The 23753-nt window shown below is 37.4% G+C and overlaps 1 protein-coding gene across 2 annotated transcripts in view; it reads left to right on the top strand.

The window, feature by feature from the left end:
• Positions 1-23753, top strand: part of RABGEF1 (RAB guanine nucleotide exchange factor 1) — a 70060-nt gene that overhangs the window by 14442 nt on the left and 31865 nt on the right. Inside the window, exons 2-4 of one of the 2 annotated variants that reach the window (XM_063089719.1) lie at positions 5934-6122; positions 8436-8602; positions 21979-22145. In XM_063089719.1, coding sequence (XP_062945789.1) covers positions 5944-6122; positions 8436-8602; positions 21979-22145 — 513 coding nt within the window. In that variant the 5' untranslated portion in view covers positions 5934-5943. Of the gene's footprint in view, positions 1-5933; positions 6123-8435; positions 8603-21975; positions 22146-23753 lie in introns of both variants that reach the window. The other variant, XM_063089718.1, reaches the window with a different exon arrangement.

Raw genomic sequence — 23753 nt, 5'->3', positions numbered from 1 at the left:
CCTGCCACAATTTCATGGATGCTGGCAGAAGACATGAGACTCCTGGGTCAGAGACAGATATTCACAGGACATCAGCAGAATAAGCTTCATGTTCACATGGACTACCTTTTCCCCACAGGTCCCACATCTGAGGGGATAATGGGCAGCAGACAGACCTGCCAGACCTTTGACATGGAGGGAAATGTTGTATTTATTGTTTTGGACAGTATACACACTTGCCCTTTGCTCTGGAAGGAGATAGCAATTTTCTCTTGTAAGGATGTTTGATATTCAGATGTCTTTGAAGAGACAGTCTGTCGCAAAGGCCTCTGTAAAAGAAATGTGGGACAGCAGTGTGTGTATATCATCTCCTTGGTAATGTGTCTGCTTAAGTCTTTTGTGCATTTTTTAGTTGGGTGGTTTTCTTCAAGTTGAGTTTTGAGAGTTCTTTATATATTCTGGATATGTAAGTCCTTTGTCCAATATGTGATTTGCAAGTATTTTTTTCCCAGTCTGTAGTTTGTCTTTTCATTTTCTTAACAGTGCCATTTGCAGAGCAAAGGTTTTTATTTTGCTGCCAAGTTCAGGATGCAAGTTCTGTGGGCTGTGGTTCCAGTATCAGTTCATTTTTCAGAGTCTTTGCAGTGCCGTTTCCATGTGTTTCATGTGTGCGCTCATCTGAGACCTGCGCAGTGGTCCCTCTGTTAGTTCCACTTTTAACATCTTTACTCCTGATCCATGCATTGAGCCCAGAAATTGCTTTCTTGAGTTCTCTTTCTCAGCAATTTCTCCCTTACTTTTTATTCCCTAGAGGTGTATCTCTTCTTTCCTCTGTCCAGAAAACTATGGATTTAGTTACCCCATTCTGCCATGTACTTCCACGACTGTCTGCACATTTGGGGCCAAGCAGTGGGAGGACAGAGGGTGGGAAAAATTGATAGTTCTCCTTCCTCAGAGTTTGTTTCTGCAGTCTCTCATTCCAGCCTTTGCTGCAGACACACCACACAATTGCTTGGCACTGTGGCTCCAGAGAAGGGGGAAAGACAGTAAAATGGAGGGATCATCGTATTCTCTCTGAGTGCTAGGAGTTCCCTTTTTCAGGCCTTGAGCCAGAACTAGAGGCACTCTCTCTGTGCCTGGGCGCCTGTTGCTGGGTTGGCCCAGTGATATTGAGGGGAGGAAATGGTAATTGCACTGAGGGTTTGGTGATACTACTTTGAATTTTGGTCTTCCCAATTCTTCTGTTTGCTTTTGAGAATCCTCAAACGTAGTGCTCAGTGCATACTGTCCAGGTTTTATAGCTTAACTAAATCTGTGAATTCTCTCTCCTTCACAATTGCAGCTGCTGTCTGTGTTCAGTTTTTTCCCTTGATTTTATCTTATGCTTGGCGTCCTTCTAGGGGCCACCCGTGTATTGGCGTACCTGAATGGTCAGCCAAAAGTGGTTGTTTATTCACACAACGATTGAGATTGTGCTCAAATGTCTGTAGCCACCCTGACAGATAGAGCCTTCTTCCACCGTGATGCTCTGACACACTGAGCCTGTGCATACACAGAGGAGACATGAGAGAGCCCTGCCAAAAATAAGAGCAGGTTTAAATGCCTGAGGTTTGAGTGCATTCCTTGGTCCGCACATGGATACGTCAGCAGGAGTGGAAGTTTTGTCCATCTTTGTACCTACTTTTGGAGGAGAGGTTTATTGTCCTCCTCACCTCATCATGTTAGAAGACAACTCCACCTCTCAAGTTTCAGGTCTTAAAATAGAGATTTTATCATGCTTTCTTCTTTGCAGGAGCTTTCAATGGTGCTTCCATCCAGACTCTGTTGCCTGGAGTTTTAAAAAGCTATCATAATTTGACCTCACACCTGACTTCTTCAGTTTACCTCCTATTTATACTGCATTATTCACTTTCTACGTTTGCTTTCCTGTCTTTAAGCTTTTGTGAAAGATGTTCTTCCTGTCTACAATTTCCTCCCTCTTCATCTTTCCAAGACCCTTTAACTCAAGGATTTTTAAGGTCTGCCCCCCAACCCCTGCCCCAGTTGGTCTCTCCACACTTCCTAAGTCACAATAACACCCCCCCCCCTCCGTTTCCTAGCATTTTCTCCTCTTCTGCTCTTTTCAGTCTGCCTGTGTTTTGGTCATGAGCTTCACAGTTGCATCACCAGTGACATCTAGCTCAGTTCTCTGCGCATAGTTGGCACTTAGTAGATATTTGAATTGAATTAATGGTTTGATCCTCAAGATGCAGGGCTTAATTTTGTCTGAACATTTGAGTTTCTTGCATGCACGCTGTAGAGTGCCAGTTTTTTCAGTGCTTGTTCAGTTTTTTATTTGCTTATGTGAAGAATAATGTGGACCTTGTGATTTCAGTTAGAGTGGAAATTGTGTAGCTATAAACAATTACATTTAAATTGATATAGTGGAAAAGAAAACTGACATTGGAACTTGTTGAGATATTCTTTCAAATTTTAGTTCTAACATGTGTGACCTTAGACAAGTATCTGATCGCTTCAAACTTTGTTTCCTCAACTTTGAATGGGAATACCAGTTCCTTAGTTTTGATGAGTAGATGATTTTGTATTTTGTAAGTACTTAACACAAGTAGGTTTTCTACAACTGTTTATCCCTCTCTTTCCAAACCAGTTTAATCCATTCCTGTATATCAGCAGAGGGAAAGAGCCCCCCTTTTTAGGAGTCCTTAAGTGGTTCCTCCTTTGTTTCCTAACTCATATAATATGGTAGCAGCAAGAAGAAAATAGGGATTTATCTAGTGAATCAACCTGACAACACTGCTTTGTCACATTTAACTTGCCAGGTAAAGTCAGGGAATAGCTTTGCAGAAAAGCCAAATTATGTTCATGGTAGTCTAACAAGGAAAGTCATAGCTAAGTTTTCTCAGGTTTCATAATCAACTCAAGACATATTTTATTGGTTTGTCCTTATTATCCAAACAACTTTCTAACTTTATAAACTTACGTAAGTCCTCAGATTTGTATCAAATCTTAAAGGGAAGCTTATTCACTGCCCAAATGAAGGCTGAGTTCAAAACTGCCCTTTCTCCACATGCAGTTCAGCATGCATGTTGAGCACCTCAGGTGCATGCTAAATAAATACCGTCAGGAGTGTGAAGCAGCTCTTCAGGATGCTTCTAATCTAAGCAGGAGGAAGAAGACATAGAAACAATTATTTCTAACAAAGTGGAATGATGTAATTGGTTTGCATATCAGCAGTACTATGAGAATGGAGTCTCAGAGCAAATCAGGGTGGGAGGGAGCTCATGGAAAGCTTTATTTATTTATTGAAGAGATGGCCCTTACAATGGAGAGTGCTTGTGGAAAGCTTTATTGAAGAGATGGCCCCCTTAGAATGAGCTTTGAAAGTTTTTTTTTTTTTTTTTTTTTGTCTTTGAAAAAACAGAGCCAGCCGTGTCTCACTTGAGAGAGTGTGGTACTGATAACACCAAGACCACAGGTTCATATCCCTTTATAGGGATGGCCGGTTAGCTCAGTTGGGAGAGCGTGGTGCTGACAACACTAAGTTAAGGGTTAAGATCCCCTTACCAGTCATCTTTAAAAAAAAGAAAGAAAGAAAAAGCAGAAGAAAAGCATAGGAAAAAATTCCAGGCTGTAGCATGAGCATGCATGATTCGTTTGGGAAATGGTGATATGATTGAAATTTGTGCTTAAGGATGTAAGTTTGGACAAGCCAACTGGAGACAATGTAGTTCAAGAATTTTGGAATCTGGGGACTGGCGGGTTAGCTCAATTGGTTAGAGCACGGTGTTGGTAATCCCAAGGTCAAGGGTTTGGATACCCATGCTGGGCAGCCACCAAAAAAAGTTAAAACAACAAAAACAAAGAATTTTGGAATCTTTTCTGGGTTTGAATGCCTTCTTTGTTGCTTGTTTTTAGTAGAGTTTACATACTTTTGAAAATGTCTTTGAACCTGTTTTCTCATCTAATAAAATGGGGATAATATCTACCTTGGTTTTGGTAAGAATTAAATAATTATATTAAGTACCTGTCACAATATTGGGCATGTGGTTAAGTGGTGGCAAGTAGTAGCCTCTGTTAATTTGTCCTTGATTGCTGAAGGCCTTGAATGCCATGTCAAGCAGATAAAACGCTGTTATGATGCTTTAAATACGCTCTCTTGGTAAATGTTAAAATATTTCAGTTGAGACAGTGTTCACTTTTATATCATTAAAATGAGGTTGTCTTTTTGAGCCGAACAACATAATGTACTAAGAATGCTGTAGAGTATTATAAGAGGATTGTACTTTGTTCCTTGGGATAAAAATGTGAAGCTTTTTTTGGTAGCAACTAAGATGGATCTATTAGTCCTTTTTTAAAAAAAAAAAAAAAAATTAAAATGCACTTTATATTGTGGTAGAAAGCACATAACATAAAATTTACCATCTTAACTGTTTTTCATTCTACAGTGCAGTAGTATTTACTATACATACCTCGTTATGCAATAGATCCCTAGAACTTTCTCACCTCGCAAAACTGAAGCTCTGTACCCATAGAACAGCTGCTCTCCTTTGTCTCCTCATCCTAGCCCCTGGCAACCGCCATTCTACTTTCAGTTTCTAAGAGTTTGATTTCACTTAGCATGATGTCCTTAAGTTTCATCCATGTTGTAGTACATGACAGAATGTACTCTCTTAAGGCTGAATTATATTCCATTGTATATGTTGTATACCACATTTTATTAATCAGTTCATCCACTGATGGACATTTAGGTTGATTTCACTATTTGGCCATTGTGAATAATGCTGCAGTGAACATGAGTATACAAATATCTCTTTGAGATCCTGTTTTCAGTTCTTTTGGATATATGAGGTTACTTCAAAAAGTTCATGGAGAGATTCTTATTATCTCCCAATTCTGTTTTTCCATGAACTTTTTGAAGTACGCTTGTATACCCAGAAGTGGGATTGCTGAATCATATGGTAGTTTACTTTTCATTTTCTGAGGAGTGGTCATACTGTTTTTCATAGCAGCCGTGCCAATTTATATTTCTATTGACAGTGCACAAGGGTTCTGATTTCTCCACTTCCTTGTCATTTTCTGGGGTTTTTTTTTTTTTTCTTTTAACTTTTTTGGCTTTTTTTTTTTTTTTTTTTTGGCGGCTGGCTTGTATAGGGGGCTAACCAGCGAGCTCTGGATATTTTTGACAGTGGCCATCCTGACAGGTGTGAGATGATAATCATTGTGGTTTTGATTTGCGTTTACCTGATTTTAGTGATGTTGAACATTTTTCATATGTTTGTTGATTTCATATGTTTCATGTGAATGCTTCTTTGGAATATAGTCTTTTCAAGTTCTTTGTCCATTTTTAATTGGATTGTTTGGTTTTTGTTGTTGAGTTGTAGGACTTTCTGATGTAATCTGGATATTAACCCCTTATCAGGTTTATGGCTTGTAAAAATCTTCTCCAATTTGGTAGCTTACCTTTTCACTCTGTTGGTTATTTCCTTTGCTGTACATAAGTTTGCAAATTTGATGTAATCTCATTTGTCTGTTTTTGCTTTTGTTGCCTGTGCTTTTGGTGTCATATCCAAGAAACCATTGCCTAGTCCAATGTCAGGAAGCTTCTCCCCTATGTCTTCTAGGAGTTTTATAGTTTCCAGTCTTATGTTTAGTTCTTAATCCAATATTCATCCTTTCCTAAGGTGTTCTTTAAATTTTGGGCAGGGAATGAGAAATTTTTTCTTTAATGTGACTTTGTCAGGAATTTACTACATTTAACCTATGTCTTTTTCTTCCTTCTTCCTTCCCTTTTTCCCTTCCTCTGTCCCTCCCTTTCTCATTACTTCCTTCTCTCCCTTATAGCTTGAAGATCATGTACTCACTCATTTTTTTGTTCATAATTGCTATGCTTTTAGTTAGTAGGATGATAGCGAATTCATTTTCAACAACACTTTCTTTTTTGTTCCTTAATTTAGAAGGAAGAAGATGAGCCTTAAGTCTGAACGCCGAGGAATTCATGTGGATCAGTCGGAGCTCCTATGCAAGAAAGGATGTGGTTACTATGGCAACCCTGCTTGGCAGGGTTTCTGCTCCAAGTGCTGGAGGGAGGAGTACCACAAAGCCAGGCAGAAGCAGATCCAGGAGGACTGGGAACTGGCAGAGCGGTAAAGCACCGAACTGAGGGTGGCTTAACAGTGACAGAACTGTCATTGTCCAAATACATTTTCTCTTCTGTTTTGAGCTAGTGGCAAGTTGGCTTAGTATTAAGAGAAAAGATTTTTTTCTCTTCTGAGTCAACCCTTAATGAATAGCTTTCAGTGATTTCTTCATTTTGAGTTTGTCTTAACTTCTGACTTTTTTGTGTTCGGTGTTTGTTAGCCTTGGTTCTCCGACAATAATCTCTGTGGAGTAGGATAACAGAGATAAGCACACTTCAGTTACAGGAGGTGATATAGAAGATGTACCTAGCACAGGGTGTGGCATGTGCGTCTCAAGCATTGTTTCCCTCATTCTTTTAATATGTCCAGCATGGCATCTGGCATAGCGGTAAAACACATAGTAGTAGAAACCTGTTGATGTGAACATGTAGTCCTTGCATTGTGGAAATTTAACTTTTCCTTAACAATGGGGTTTGTTAGTCAAAGATAATTATATTATCCAGAAATATGATTATGATAAAAATTAAAAGATGGAATGGCTGGTGAGCACAGGGACTAATATAATGCCATGAGTAATGTTAATCCTTTGGTGAAGCATCCTAGAAACTGTAAAACCGTCTCAAGAGAAGGTCGAACCAAACTCAGACAACTTTTGCTAGTTATTTTGTGTCCAGTCATCCAGTATTTGTTGAGTGTGTCTACTTTGTTAGCATCTGTTGTGAACTCAGAGAATTATAAAGCACATTCACTGCTTTCAGTGACTGTAGTCAGTCAGAGAGAAAATGTAGACACAGAACCTTAATGACTCCTTAGGCTTCCCACTGCGCTCCTGATAAATCTCAGTAGTGGATCCTATTTCACAAAGAAAGTAGAAGCCAGTAGGAATGAATTCCCTCAGCTTTCTCCCCTCTGCACATTAAAATGTGCTAATATTTTTATATTAATTCCTCTTCTGTCTCAGAGTGAGATGTGTCCCTATTCTATTCTAAGACTGACAGATCCACCTGTGATTTTTGTTTCTATTTCTTCCTGCTGCCAATTATGACTTTGCTGCGATTTCCTACAACAGTATTTGTCAAGTTCGAGCAGGCATCAGAATCACTTGGAAAGCTTATACAAACAATGATTGCTGGACCTCACCCTTGGAGTCTCTGATTTTAATAGCTTGGGAGTGGGACCAAAGAGTTTGCATTTCTAACAAGTTGACAGGTGATGCCACTGCTGCTGTCTGAGGAATCATACTTTGAGAACTATCATTCTATAGATAGTGCTTGAGATTTATTATAGGTACTTCAAATGCAACTAATCCAAAGTGAAATTTATTGCTTTTATTTACTCTTCTCTCCACTCCCCGTACTTCCTAACCCTCCTCCTGTATCAGCTAATGGCATCTCTGTTTATCCAGTTAGCCAAAAAATCCTGGAGTCATTCTTCACTTCTTTTTCACCACTCTTGCTACCTACATCTACTTGAGCAAGTTCTGCTTTTTCCAGCTCAGAAAAGTCTTTTGAATGTCATCTTCTCCTCTTTTCTTTCACTTAAACCTTTGTAATGTACTCTTAATTATTGTCCCTGTCTCTAGTCTCTCTACCCCTGCAGTTGTTCACACAGCTTATCTGCATTATCTTTCTAAAGCATGGATCTGATAATGATAACTTTTTGAATTTATAATCTTTCTTGGTTCCCCACCATTCAGTGAAACCCAGACCAACAGTGGGATTGGCAGTCGAGGTTCATCACCACCCAGTGCCTCCCTGTATATCCAGCATCATAGTTTGTCACATCATCAATGCTCTGGCTACACTGAGCGTGTTCTGAAATAAACCACATGCTTTCACATTTGTAGTTAACGTCCTTTTACTTAGTGGAATCCTATTCATTCTTAAAGACCTGGCTCAAATGTCACCATTGTAAAGCCTCAGATTCCTCCAGCAGATTTAATTGTTCTTTCCTGTGTTCTCATAGCACTTTCTACTTTCTATTATAGGAACTGTCCCATTATATGGTAATTATTTACTTACCTCTTTCTCCCTTCCAAGCTTCAGCTTATTAGGGAAAAAGGACTAGACTTTATTTTCTTTCATGTAACCCTAGTACAACTGCTGAATGAACATGATCCACAGATAAGGTCCGTTTTGAAGTCAGTAGTAGCATGTAGGACAGTTTCATACTATGTAACTGTCTATCAGAGACTTCAGACCTATTTTAGCCTCTAGTTCTAAAATTCTTAGATTCTGCTCAATTAATTGAGTTATGACCTTTAGATAGGAGGAAAACTTGGAGAATATTTAGATCAATTCTTATTCTCTTGAATTACAGACTTCAGCGGGAGGAGGAAGAGGCCTTTGCCAGCAGTCAGAGCAGCCAAGGGGCCCAATCCCTCACTTTTTCTAAGTTTGAAGAAAAGAAAACTAATGAGAAGACCCGCAAGGTTACCACAGTGAAGAAATTCTTCAGTGCTTCTTCCAGGGTTGGATCAAAAAAGGGTAATTTTCTGATACTCTTTTTCTTCTGTGCTTGAGTGAGTTTCTGGGGAGATGAATGATGCACCTGAACTCAGTTTTCTCATTTCTGCAAGATTCTAGAGAATACAGCCTGGATTTGAGACCCAGATTGGGTTTGAGAATCAGACAGCATATGAAATCAATACTGTCTTTGCTTGGAGGACCTTGTGTTTTAGAGAAGCTTGTTCACTCTGTAGGAGGACTAAAGAGAATTGAAAGATGTAGTTTTGTTTATAAACTTAATTCCCACACAAATGGTTTTCTCTTTTCCCTGTATCAGCCAGCTGCCAAAAAAAAACAAACAAACAAAAACCAAATGGCTGTCTCTTTGGATGTTTTACTTTTTGGATCCTGGTTTGTTCTCCTTTGTATATTACCATCACTGTCAGTAGCTTATCAGAAGTGGCTGTTTCTAGGGTTTAAAGTCATCTGAGAGAGAGACTCAGAGACTCTGAGAGCTTGTTTGAGAGATAGCTTGTATCTTGAGGAACTACATAGAGAACATAGAGGAAAAGGCTGACTTTGGGCTCTTAGGGGGAATGAAAGTAACCCATAGTAGGTATTTTCTAGTGCATGGATTTATATGTAGATGACATTATTCATCCTACTTCTTAAAATGCTGTATAACCAGCAAGCAGATTGTCACTAAATTCACAACTGTTCTACTAGTGAGCTAGCTGAAGTGGCCCAGCACAAAACAAGACAGAATCTCTATTAGAGCTCAGCCTCCGAACCTTTATGTTGGTACTCAGAGAGTTTTTCAATAAATGTGAGATAGTGAGAGAGACTGGGAACCAACACTGATGCTATCAGAAGAGCTGTTCTCTTGGAGCCCCCTCTCTTGTCCCAGTTCCCACGCTGGGGTAATTGTGATGAGATTTTTGGTCTGCCTAAAGGCAGGGGAATGAATAATAATATCACCCCTTAAAATCCCTGCTGGTCTTCTAGATACAGTGGCTTGCTGGGGTTTTTTGTTTTATTAAAAGCAAAGGTTGCTTATAACCAAAAACATAGCACTTCTCTTTAAGAAATGTACACCTGGGCTGGCTGGTTACCTCAGTTGGTTAGAGCACTGCCTTGTAACACCAAGGTCAAGGGGTCAGATCTCCATACCTGCCAGCCGCCAAAGAGAAAGAAAAGAAATGACCACCTTTAAATCCTTTTGTTCACATGATTAATTTGGAGTTGTTTCTTGATTGGCTGCCGGTTGTGGTAATTTTCTGTCTACCAATTGAGAAGGAAAATGATTATACCTGTTAGAGGTTAAATAAGAATATGTTTAGCTCATTACTGATTTATTAGGAGGCAGTGTAGTAGGGTGGTTAAAAATATAGGCTTTTGAGTCTCTCCTGATTTGAGTCCCAGCTTTGCCATTTACTAGCTGCATGACCTTGGGCAAACTAATCTCTCTGAGCCCTATCTATATTGAAGCATGCGATGAGGATTAAATGAGTTGATGTGTGTAAAGACCTTAGCATGGTGCCTGACACACACAGTTTAAGTCTCCAATAAGCATTAGCTATTTTAAAATGCAAGTTGTTTTTCTTATAGAATAATCTCTGCTAGTAAGGAGCTCAAGGGCATTGATCAAAGCTGTTCATTCCTTTTTAGCTTAAATTCTGTTTCCTGCTTTGGGAAAGTCTGATTAACCTTATGAATTTATGATATGTAGTGAAATGGTATATGGTTATGACAACAAATGAAATCGTAAAAAAATTATAAAACCATCTCTTCTAACTGCCTCATTTTACTATTGACAATATGAAAGTCCTTCAAGGTTAACTAATTTACCCAAGGTTATATAATGAATTGGTGTATTAGAACTCGGGTCTCATCATTTCTGGTTATTTTTTCCCATTATACCTCTTTACCTCAAATTTGTATATACCTCAGAAATCCAGTTTATTAATACATATAGACACACACAAATATATATAAAATGAAGTTTCTGTTATTTACGTAGTAGTCATGTACATTCTCTGACTCTCCTTGGTGGTTTTAAAAAATTGTATCCTAAAAGCCTCTGTACAGCATAGGTTATATTGTGGAATGAAGACTCATAATCTACTGCAGATGCTATACTTTGGAAAGAAATGATTCCTATGATTTTAAAAACTTGTATACCAAACAGGTTTTACCTTCTTTTTAAAAAAAATTTTATTATTATTCTTTCCTTTTTGAATGATAGATTTGTACTTCAGATTTTTTATTCTTTCGTTATTTTTTGTCTGTAGAAAGTTTCTGGGGATAAAGACCACAAAGTATTTTAAAATTTCATGTTAGAAAAGAAGATGCTATTGGATGTTTGTTTTACAGATTACTCATGTAAATTTGCCAGATGAACTTTGCATTTCAGACTGTTTGGCTACTGTGTGTGGATAAGGTTAGTCTATACTAAGTGCAGTTTTAACTTACTGAATCTAGGCTAGAAAGAGATGTTTTGTATTCTGTATTCTTTATGGAGTTTTTTTTTTTTTTGGGTGGCTGGCTGGCATGGGGAACCAAACCCTTGACCTTGGTGTTACACGGCAGCGCTCTAACCAGTTGAGCTAGCCTGCCAACCCTTGTATTCCATATGTTTTATTTAACTTCCTTAATACATGATGCCCTTGCTCTTGATATTTTACTTGCTTCTGTTGGTAGCACAAAAGAAAGGTCTTAAGTCAGGGCAGCTTGGTAGCAAACAAAACCCAAATAACCTTTTATAGGATTTGTGGAATGTTTTAGCATCCTGTCAGAGTTGGGTGCTTCTTCACAGAAGGTTAGTAGAACAGCTTGACTGGAAAGACTCAGAGAGTTTACTTATATTTTTTTAATCTCCGAAGTAAGGGTGAGTGAGCTGTAGCTTATAGAGTAAATAGTGGGTTGGTCACATTGAGGTACTTACTTATACATTCCAAAGTGCTCTTTTCTTTTAGAGGTCATATGAATGTTGTCACCTGAGTGGAATCTTATGTACCTCTTTTACAAACTGATGTGAAGACAGTGCTCCTAGGAGGAATAGCTTTTCTTTTTTTAGAATTAAAATACCCATCTTTCCACCCAGACCTTAGATTCTAAGTACTGTTCTTTACAAAAGTGAATCAGGGCTTCTTGGAGAAACGACTGATTCTGGGGCTGGAACAGGGAAGGAAGGATCCCCTCAAAACTTGGGGGACATGTCAAAAGATTGAGAAGCCAGCTTGAAGAGATTGCTCCTGCCCTCTGGCTAAATCCAGGACAATTTGAGTATCAAAATAAATAAGGACAATAAATAGAGTGTAACTGATTGAATAAAATAATAATTTATGAGTCCATTCAACTGATAAAATAGAGAAATAAATAAGAAAGAGACTACAATCATACAAAGAATTGATTCAGGCAAGTATTGTTGAGTAGATGCTAAATCTAGGATGGGGGAAGGAGTTCCCTGAGGAATAAGCTATGAACGTGATGTCAAATTAACTCCCTACTAATTATTTATTAATTACAAATAGAGAGATGGTAACTATAAAAGGGGTGGGGGTAGATATCTCATGCCTCCAGATATGATATTTTGAGAAGAATGCAATATTCCTTATTAAATATTTAAGCTGAAAATATATAACCTGAATTCAGTCTGAGGAAACAGCAGAGAAACCCAAATTGAGCAGCATTCAATAAGATGACTGGCCTGTACTCTTCAAAAATATTGTGTCGTGAAAATGGGGAACATTTCCAGGCTAGCGGTAGTCTAAAGATACATGACCTCTAAATGCAATGTGTGACCCTGAATGGGATCCTATATCAGAAAAACAAAATAAACAAAAACATGGCTTTTTAAAAAACAAATTGACAAAATCGGAATATGGATTTTGAATTAAGTAAAAGTGTTGTATCAATGTAAATTTTTCTGAATTTGATAACTATACTCTAGTTATGTAAAAGAATATTCCTTGTTAAGACATACTGATATTAAAGGGGTAAAGAACATGCTTTATATGCAGTCTATTCTGAAAAGGCTTAGAAAAAATGACATACACAGATATGTAGCAAAACGTTAAAATTTGGTCAGTCTGGATTTAGAGTATAAAGAAACTTTACAATTGCAGCTTTTCTATAAATTTAAAGATACTTCAAAATAAAATTTAAAAAATCAAAACTGTAATCCTCCGGAATTCAGTGCTATTCCAAGACCTGAATTTCAGATGTTAATTAAATAGAAACATGGTGTTAATTACATCTTGCAAACAACGACTAATGAATTGCTACTTTAATCATTAGGGTCTCTGGCACTATACTGCGGGAGGCTCAAATCTGAGAGGGCACTTGTGTAGTGTTTGCCAGTTCCAGAGAACTCACCCGGGCCAATAGGTTTATTTAGACTTACAGGAGGTGCTGGTGGTGGCTGGTCAGCTACAAATCTGCACCGCCACGAGGTACATACAACAGTTATAATACATCAAAATAGAGGTGATAAATCATTTGCATGTTTATGTGTAGACCTTCACCCAACTCAGAACCCATGGGAGATCTGAATGTGTAGGTACGTAACGTATTTGCTACTCTCCTGGCACCACAGTGTTAACACCACCGTGCTTAATCTGCTTAGGGTACCTGCTTCCTCCAGTCGTCCCTTTCTCTTAAAGGAGACATGCCTGTCCTTGGGTAAACCACCTTGGCCAGGATAGTTTCCCGGGGGGAGGGGGAGCTCTGGTGCACGGGGAGGGGGAATAAGTCTATGTCCAGCATTTACTTACAGGCACTTAGATGAAATTGGGTAACTGATGATTTTCCAAGCTGAACTTGGAACTGATGTTTTACTCATGCCTGTTTTTACAAACATTTCTCAAGTAAACTCAAGCTTGGTTGCATTTTCTTTTTTCTTTCTTCTTTAAGTCAAGTGCAGTAGTGAGGGGAGAAAGAGTAGAACAAGGAGTTTGATCTGCAACTGACTGGACAGTCAATTGAAATAAGTCTACCTTTGGACCAGCCTGCACTTTCTTTTTTACTCTGATGATTGTTTATCTTTATTTATAATGTTCATCTTATAAAGTCACCTTTTATAGTGTATCAAACAGAAAGTGTTTGGAATATCATTAGTTTCTGACCTTCATTGCCTAGTACTATGAGGTTTTTTTCCCCCGAAAGCACATACTTTGGTGTCTTTTATTCCCTGACTCCAACTGGGTGTCCAGTAATTCAGTCCTGTTCTGACACTGACTGCCTGGAGTTAGGACAGATCACATGGGTTCAGTCTCACAAGACTGCCACCTCTTCAGGGACCAGTAGCGACCTGGAGTAGGGTACCTGTACTTTTCATCTCCCTGCCAGCTATAAACCAGGGGTTCCCATAGTCCTCCTCAGATTTGATAATTTGCTACAATGACTAATAGAACTAAGGGAAACATTTTGCTTAAGTTTACCAGTTTATTATAAAGAATACAACTCAAGAACAGCCAAATGAAGAGATGCATAGGGCAAGGTATGGAGGGGGGGCTTGGAGCTCCCATGCCTTCTCCGGGTGTGCTGCCTTTCCAGCACCTCATGTGTTCACCGTACTGGAAGCTCCCTGAACCTTGTTGTTTAGGAGTTTTTACGGAGGTTCCATTGTATAGGCATGATTGATAATTCAGTAGCGATTGGTGATTGAACTCAATCTCCAACTCCTCTCCTCCAAAGTTGGGGGGTGAGGCTGAAAGTTTTGACCCTCTAATCACATTGTTGGTTCTTCTGCCAACCAGCCCTGCCATCCTGAAGCTATCTAGAGGCCCACAAGCATAGGACTGAAAGGGGCTCATTATGAATAATGAAAGATGCTCCTGTCACTCAGGAAATTCCAAGGGTTTTAGGAACTCTATGCCAGGAACCTGGGGGCAAAGACCAAATGTATATTTCTTAGTATACTACAGACTCTCTGTCTTTTAGTCCATATTACATAACAATAGTCAGAAGGATTGAAAAAGTCAGAAGAACTATAATATTCTACTGAGATGCCCCTTTTTTGTTTAGATGGTTTGAAAAATGTGTGGGGTTTTTGGTAAATTTTTAAAAGTTGAGATATAAAATGTGTTTTTACTAGACTAGAAATGATGGTAAGCATCTTTACTGCGTGATCATGTTCTTTTTTGATATTGAATTTAAGATTATCTTTACTCTTTCACAGCTATTCTTTAAATAAACTTATTAGTGAAAATTTTACTTTCATAGTCTTCCTATATTAAAGATCTAACTTGATTTAATATGTGGTCTGCCTTTCAGACAGCCTTACATAGCAGTTGCTCAGTGATACTCATTGGCTGATTGAAATAGGAATAAACAGATGCTGTGATAACAAGAGGACATTAAGGTGTGGTTGTGAAGAATGTGCGCTTGGAAATCAAACAATCTGGATTCAAATCGCAGCTCTTCCTCTTACTAGTGTGTGACTTTGGGCACATAAGTGACTTAACCTCTCTAACCTCAGTTTATGTGTAAAACGGTAATACCACCTACCTAACCAAATTGTTAGGGATTAATGAGAATGTATAGTAGAGCACAGTGTCTGGCATATAAAAAATTCTCATTGAATGGTAGCTGTAATATTATTATCATTATAATGCAAGTGTATGTTGTTCTGCTGGGAAGATTTTTTAAACTGAGTGTTTAGATTGGGGAATGGAAAACTTGATAATCATGGTTGACTGGCTATATTTGAAATACAGGCTTTGTTTCTGTATTAAAAACACAAAGTGATTTTAAGTTGAAGAGCAAGCAGTTGTCATTTGCACCCTAGCCAAAACCGTCACTGTGGGTGAAGTTGTTTTTTCCATCTTCCTCCTTCTTTACTTCTTTCACCTTACATACTGAATATCCATTGGCTGTACAAAACTGCCTCATTCCCTCCTTGAGTACCGGACACCTGAACTGTGTCTCTTTCACTTCCCACTCTCTAATCCAAACTCTTATACTTTTAGTAGGGGTTGATTTTTAGGAAGCTTGGAAGGAAACAACCAAGTGTCCATTTTAGTAATTTATTCTAAGTTGTAACCAACTAATAGAATTAATCTTCTTTTACATCTTAAAAGTGGATTTTTTAAAATCGAAAGTATCTGTCTCTGGAGAAGTATTTGTGGGAGAGGAGTGTGCCCAAGCAAAGCAATACATATGAGATGGTTAGGGTTTCCTTACCCTTGACTGGCTGGCAAACCTCCAAAGTCAGAGGGATTGGTGGTCCTTTGAGGAGTCTTCAGTCCTTGTAGAGGCAGTTGTAGCATAGTAAAGAACTTAGGCTCTAGAGTTAAAGCATGCAGACCAGAGTCCAGATTTCCAGCCTTTAACACTTAAATAACTACAACGTTATTCAAATTACTTAACATCCTTAAGCCTTAGCATCCTCATTTGTAAATATCCTAAAAGTACTACCTGATAGATTTGTGAGGATTATACAAAACAGTGTTCTAAAAAGTACTTAGCATATAATAGGCATTCACTGTATGCAAATTGTTACCATTATTACTTTGTCAGATGGCATGTATACTGTTTTTGTTGGGTTGGGTTTTCTGTAAATGTTGGTTAGATCAGGTCCGTTGATAACATTGTTCAAGTAGTCTGTCCTGTCCTGTCACTGAGAGGAATACTGAAACCTGCAGCTGTAATTATGGCTTTGTTTATTTCTCCTTTCCGTTATCTCAGTTTTTGCTTCATGTGTTTTAAAGCTGTGTTATTAGCTACATACACATTTAGGATTGCTATGTCTTCTTGAAGAATTAACCCCTTTTCATTATGAAATGCCTCTCTTTATTCTTGGTAATATGGTCCATGTTCTGAAATTTACTTTGTCTGACATTGATTTAGCCACTCTTTTTGACTGGTTGGATGATATACCCTTTTCCTTTCTTTAGTGTTTAAAATATCTGTATCTTTATAGGTAAAGAGAATTTCTTATAGACAGCATATATAGTGGAATCTTGTTTTTTATCTAATCTGATAATCTCTGATAGGATTGTTTAGACCACCTAAATTTAATGTGCTTTTTATAAGATGGAGTTTAAACCTGCTATCTTGCTCTTTGTTTTTATTTCATCTGGTTTGGTTTCCTTTTCTTCTCTTTTTTAGCCTTTTTAAAAAAATTGATTATTTTTTTTATGATCCGTTATTAGGTAATTAGCTGTACTTCTGTTTTGTTTTGTTTTTGTTAGTAGTAGTTCTGAGATTTACAAAATACATCTTTAGTTTAGTTTTTTTTTTTTTTTTTTGTGACCAGCCACACCGCGCTCAGCCAGTGAGCGCACCAGCCATCCCTATATAGGATCCGAACCTGCGGCGGGAGCGCTGCTGCGCTCCCAGTGCCGCACTCTCCAGAGTGCGCCACGGGGTCAGCCCTACATCTTTAGTTTTAATATACCACTTTACGTATAAGAACCTTACAACAATATTTTTACATTTCTTCTTTCCACTGTTCGTGCTATTGTTGTCCTGCATTTTATTTCTAAATATGATATAAGTTGCACAATCTGTTATTATTATTTTAGCTTTAAACAGTTATGTATCTTTTAAGGGAAATTTTTAAAATTCAATTTTATTTATATTTATTTTTGTGGGGTATAGTGTGTTGTTTCAATACATGCATATACTGCACAATGATTCACTTAGGGCAGACAGCATAGTTTTGTCCCAATTAGTTCACCCCTCATCCTCTCCCCCACCCCCATCCCTCCCAGTCTCTGGTAAGCATTATTCTGCTCTCTACTTTTTTTTTTTTTAAACACACAAAGATTAACATACTTATTGCAAAAAGAACTCTTAAAAATGAATTGAAAAAATCTAAGCAGAAATTTGGTGAAGGACATGAGCAGATAAGTCACATGCCCCCAAAGAAACACATGTCATATTAATAAGTACACTAAGATCTGGTTGCGGGGCAGGGGAGGTCTGGCCCAGTGCCTGTCTCAAGACCCTGGGTGTCAGCTGGCTCTGTTGCTTGCCTGGATGTGGGGCGGGGACAGAAGGGAAATTTTTGTATGTGTGTGTTGTTTGTTGTTTTTTTGTTTTGTTTCTTCTGGGTTTTTTTTTTTTTTTGTTGTTGTTGTTGTTGAAAAGGGAAATTTTTAAGTGTGAGAAGTTCTTTTATATTTGCCCACATATTTGCCATTATTGATGCTCTTCGTTCCTTTGTGAGGATCTACTTTTACATGTGATAGGTGTCATTTTCTTTCTGCCTGAAAGACTTCTTTTAACATTTCTTACAGTGCTGATCTGCTGGTGATGAATTCTCTTAACTTTTGTGTGTCTGAAAATGTCTTTATTTTGCCTTCATTTTTGAAAAAAATCTTTTGCTACATATAAAATTCCAGGTTGACAGTTTTTTTCCTTTCAGCATTTAATGATGTTACTTCATTGTCTTCTGACTTGCATGCTTTGTTCCTCTTATGTAATGTGACTTTTTCCTCTTTCTACTCTTAAGGTTTTCTTTTTATTACTCGTTTTCAGTGGTTTATTTATATGTCTTGGTATAGGTTTTTCATGTTTCTTTTGCTTAGAGCTCGTTGAACTTGTATCAGTGGTTTTATAATTTTCATCAAATTTGGAGAAGTGTTCAGGCATTATTGCCTAAAAAATTTTTTTTATTTCTTCTCCTCTTCAGGGACTCCAGTTACACCAATGTCAAGCTGGTTTACATTGTCTACAGATTGCTGATGCTCGGTTCATTTTGCTTTAATCTTTTTTCTCTGTGTGCTTCATTTTGGATAATTTCTTTTATTACGTTGTCGTCTTCTTTTTTTTTTTTTTTTGTATTGTCTAATATGCTGTGGATCCAATTTAGTATATTTTTCATTTCAGATACTGCATTTTTCATCTCTAGAAGTTCGGTTTGATTCTTTTTTATATTTTCCATCTCATTCATATGTTTATGCTTTTCTCTACTTTATTGAACATACAGAGTATATTTATAATTGCTATTTTAACATCCTTGTCTGCTAACTTTAGCATCTGTGATATTTCTGGGTCTGTTATTATTGATTTATTTTATCCTGCTTATAGGTAATATTTTTCTGCTTCTTTGTGTGATTGGTAACGTTTGATTGGATGCCAGGCATTTTGAGTTCTATGTTTTTGGGTTCTGAATTTTGTTTCATTCCTTTAAATATTGTTGGACTTTGTTCTGGGGTGCAGTTAGATTACTTGGAATCAGTTTGGTACCTTTTAAGCTTTGTTAGAATAGATCCAGGACTGTGTTTAGTCCAGGGCTACCATGACCTAATTATGGAAGCAATATTTGGAGAATTCTACTCAATGTCTTATATTAGGAGTCCTTTCCACCTTGGCTGGTAGAAGAATGAACTATTTCCAGACATGTATGAGCTCTTGGGATTGTTTTGCCTACTCCTTTACCCAGGCTTGAGTATTTCTTTTCTAATCTTGGGTAGTTTGCTCACATGCAGGTGCAGTACTCAGCCAAAGACTCCAGGGAGCCCCTCTGCAGATACCTGTAGCTTTTTCTGTGTAGCCCCCTCCTCTCTGGTATTTTGCCATGCAAATTCTACCCACACTGGCCTGCCTGGACTCTAAATGCTGTCTCCTCAATTCAGCAAATGTGTTAACCTGTGCTTAAGTGTGCTCTCCTTGTGCCGTGGCCTAAAAACTCCCAGCAGTGAGCTGGGGCTCTTGTAGGACTTGCTGTATTTGTTTCCCTTCTTGCACGAGTTAATCTGCTGTCTGCCTATTGTCCGTTTTCTGAAAACCATTATTTCATGTATTCTGTCAGACCTTCTGGTTGTTAAGGTAGTAGGGTAAACTTGATTCCTGGTATTTCATCATGACTAGAAGCAGAATTACCAGATTGAGTGAAGGATTAAATTCCAAGTGTTAAATAATTTTTTCTAATTATAAGATGCCAACACAATCTTTGGCTTTCCATTGGATAAAAAATGTCTTAGAAATGATAGTGCCGTTTCTGTTTTGAGTTAGATTGTACCTGATTTGTAATTGCTTAAAAAAATAGTTAGTACATCTAAATGGTGGGAAAATAAAATGTTCAGCCAAAAGTTTCTTTTACACTCTTTGTTCCTTGCCCATCTAGTTTCTAAGCAATACCACCATCCTTCCCCCATATTCAGAAAACCTTTGTTACCAGTTTCTAGTGTATCCTTCTGTGCTTTTGTTCTCATTTACAAACACATTCTTAACCCATTCCCTGCTATTTCACATAAAAGATAGCACACTACACATACTCTGCTTTTTCTAGCAATACATTTAAGATCTCTTTCCATATCAGTACACAGAAGCTTTTTTTTTTTTTGGTGGCTGGCCAGTACAGGGATCTGAACCCTTGACCTTGGTGTTATAACACTATGTTCTAATTATCTGAGCTAACTGTCCAGCCCTTTATTTTAAAACTATGTAATATCCCATTTTATGGATTAAAACATAATTTATTTTGTCCCTCAGTGGTGGCCAGTTGTTTCTAGTCTTTTGCTATTATAAGTCTTGCTAAAATGAATAGCCTTGTACATATGTAATTTCATACATGTGCAATTATTTCAGTAGAAAATTTCTGGAAATAGGAATTTTGTACCATAGGATAAATGTGTTTACTTTTCATGATTATTGCCAAATTGTCCTCCATTGAAGTTATATCATTTTACATTTCATCTGCATAGCATGAGAGTGCTTATTTTCCCATATCCTCATCAAGCTCATGCTTCAGATTTTTTTTTTTTTTAATTTTACAGGATCCGAACCCGTGGCCTTGGTGTTATCAGCACCCCACTCTCCAGAGTGAGCCACGGGCCGGCCCACACTTGAGATTTTTGTGTGTTAATTTTTTAAATGGCGTCTCATGGTAGTTTTTTTTTTTAAATTTTTTTCTTCATCTTAGCAATTTTCATTGAAAGTTGCATATAAGATTACTTTATCCCTGTATCTTAATTGTTTCTTTCTTATATTTGCCCTTTTACTTCCCTACTTTCCTTTCTTGGTGAGATTTGGCTTTTTGTTCAAGGGTCTTTTTGGGGTCTTTGTGCAGTTTCAGCCTAGTGACAACCACCTTGCTGGGGTGAATGCCCATGTGGATGGTTGTGCCACTAGCCTTTTCCTGCCGCACCTGTTCGCGGTATAGAGCACATATTTCTTCCTGTAAACCTGGACTACTTTGCCAATTTGCTGACCTTTATAGTGTGCTTGCACAGCCTGAACTTCTTCATCCACTCAGATGGGCATGGATTGAACATTGTACTTCTGTCTTGCTTGAAAGTAAGTCAAAGAAATAGCACATTAGTTTAATAACCAGTTATTCAATAATGAGTGAGAGGTGGACTCTTTAAGTTTGCCATAATTAATAGTATATTCTTTTAGGAAATTTTCATGTTTTTGTCTCACTTGAATAAACCAGTCACTCTAGTATGGGAGTACTTCTTTTATCTTCTTAAAACTTTGTTGCAACCTCATTATTAAAATGGATCTCCAGGATAAAATCAAGAGTTCCAAAAATAAGATTCTAAGAAATTACATGAGAAAACATGTGGTAGGTCAATTTTAATATCTTTTAAAGATATTTTTTCTTTTTAATTATTTGTGTGTGCGCGTGCGCGCGCGTGTGTGTATAAAAGGAAATCATGTGAATATGAGGTACTTTGATTCCTTGCAGATACTGAATTATAGAGCATAGAATGTGATCAGAGACCAGGTGATAGTTCATACTTTCTGAAAGCACTGTTCTCTTTCCTCTGTTCTGCAAAGGTCCCATTTTCCTTTCAGCATATTTATTTGAAGAGGGGAAAGAGTTGTGGCTGACTGACTGGAAAGTGTGCTGATTGCTTACCTTGCCTCTTTGCTTTATGCTCTCATGCTCACTGTGTTGCTTTGGGTGCATTCTCTCACTTTGAACAGTGTGACTTGCAAACTGAGTGGTTGGTAAATAATTGTGAGTCTACACAGAAACTAATTAGGCTTTGCCTTTTGCCACATAAAATCGGATTTGGAAAGGTTATCTAACAATTTATAAGTCATCCAACATTTTTGTGCTTTCGATTGTCATTTTACTTGTTGACTAGTTTTATAAACTCAGGCAATCTTTCAGAAAGTTGTTCAAGATGATGGTGCCATTTCAGTATTAATGATTAAATATATAGATTAAAGCATGATATATTTTGGCTAAGAAAATACTAATAGAGCAACTTTTATTTGAATAGAAATATATCTTTTAGATCATGTAGTTCTGTCTACCTGTACTTCCTTCTCATAAAATAGTTTTAGCGTGTGGTAAGGAAAATCATCCAAACATTTAAACATAAAATGATTTGAATTCAAGTTCAATTTTGATGAAACATCATTTAAATAACCTTAAGTTAGAGACTAAAGTAATTCCATGCATGGATCTTCTGTGTAATGAAACTTATTATGTTTAATTTTCCCAGCAGAAATTCAGGAAGCAAAAGCTCCCAGTCCTTCCATAAACCGGCAAACCAGCATTGAAACGGATAGAGTGTCTAAGGAGTTCATAGAATTTCTCAAGACCTTCCACAAGACAGGCCAAGAAATCTATAAACAGACCAAGATGTTTTTGGAAGGAATGCATTACAAAAGGGTAGGTTGAGAATAACCACTTAAAAACACAGAATTTTGGTTTTAGGAAAGGTCTTACAGATAATATAGTGCAACCTTGTCATTTTATACCGGAGAAAATCAAGACCCAGAAATGTTAAGTTACTTACCTAAGACAAGCCTCTGAAATAAGTTAAAATCTGACTCCCACACTAGTAGTTTTCCACAGCAACTCAGTGGTGTTGGGATAATCTTTGCGTGGAAATTCTGACATCATTGCCACTTGAACTATGTACTTCAGTAATAGGTCTTCCTACCTTGTGAACTTGTAAATAGTATAAACTGCCATAGTAGACCTTTAACTTTATGTAACAATTGTTAGACCAGTAGCAGTTATTTTAGGTTTTTTTGTTGTTGTTTTGGTATTTGATTTTTAATTTTTCTCTCCTTGTTCAGGTAGAGAAGGGACAGATAGAATTTAGACATTGAAAAAGACCTTAGCAGCTATCTAGTTTCAGTCCCTTTATTTTATAGATGAGAAAGTTGAGAGCCAAAGAGGATAAGTCACTTGTCCAAGGTTACACAGCTATTTTTTGCCAATGTTAGAACTAGAACTTATGACTTCCACACCTGTGTCTTTAAATTTAAATTTAAAGACATTTCTAACCCATAATTTCAGTTGTAATTAATTCAAAGACTGCCTGTAAAGGAATTCGTTTTGTAAATTGGGATTAATTCTGTTGTAACATTCTACAGCCATTAAACTCAGAACTAACTCTAAAAGTCTATTCTACGAAGTGAGAAAATCTTAGCAAGAAAGAAGAAGGGAATTATAAAAAAGCAAGGTGTTTATCTGTTTAGCTATATTCTAGCTGTGGTCAGACGTTATTAAACTAATAAGCAGTAGACTTCTGTCAAAATATTTTTTAATATCAAATTCAGTTCATAAAGGAGAAAAGGAGCTTTTTTCCTTGCTCTTTAAGAGTGTAATTACACTGTGAAAGTAAGCAGCTCTCTTTTCCTCTAGGTATTTCTGAACAAATAGTGACATTTAGAGTTCAAGCAAGCAAGCTATCACTGATTTTTTGAGTTAGAAACAATGACAGACTTCCTTACTATGGAAAAATTTAGAGTTCATGTGACATACAACTTTCATTTTTTATCAGAAGTAAAAACTGAGGTGTTGTATTTATTTATTCTTAAGCCCATATGAAATGTTCAGAGTGTCTATACCAAATTAGTATAAATACTATAGTATGTATAGCATATACACTGTATAATGCTGTATTTTAGAAAACTACACAACTTGGGTTTGTTTTCCTTTTATTCAGAAGCATAATATGCTCTTTTTAGTTGACTTTTTAGTCATTATACTAAAGTAAAGAGGTTACTAACTGGTGCAGATACCACCATGCCTAACTATTTTCACAGCATCACTAATTGATGTCAGAGACGTGGATTTGACCTCAGATTCCTCTGTTTTAAGACCCACAATGCAACCTATTTTCAATTTCTGGACTAAGGGGCCAAGTCCTGTGCATGAATCTCGTGCATCTTTGGCATCTAGCACAATGTCTGGCACATACCTGATACTGAACAGATGTTTTTTAAACTGAATGCCCCTAGGGAAGCCCTTCTGGCCTTTGGCTGC

The sequence above is a fragment of the Cynocephalus volans genome, chromosome 3 (assembly GCF_027409185.1).
Source record: "Cynocephalus volans isolate mCynVol1 chromosome 3, mCynVol1.pri, whole genome shotgun sequence".
Taxonomy (NCBI): domain Eukaryota; kingdom Metazoa; phylum Chordata; class Mammalia; order Dermoptera; family Cynocephalidae; genus Cynocephalus; species Cynocephalus volans.
The sequence above is the reverse complement of the archived record's forward strand: the minus strand, read 5'-3'. Positions and strand labels throughout refer to the sequence as shown.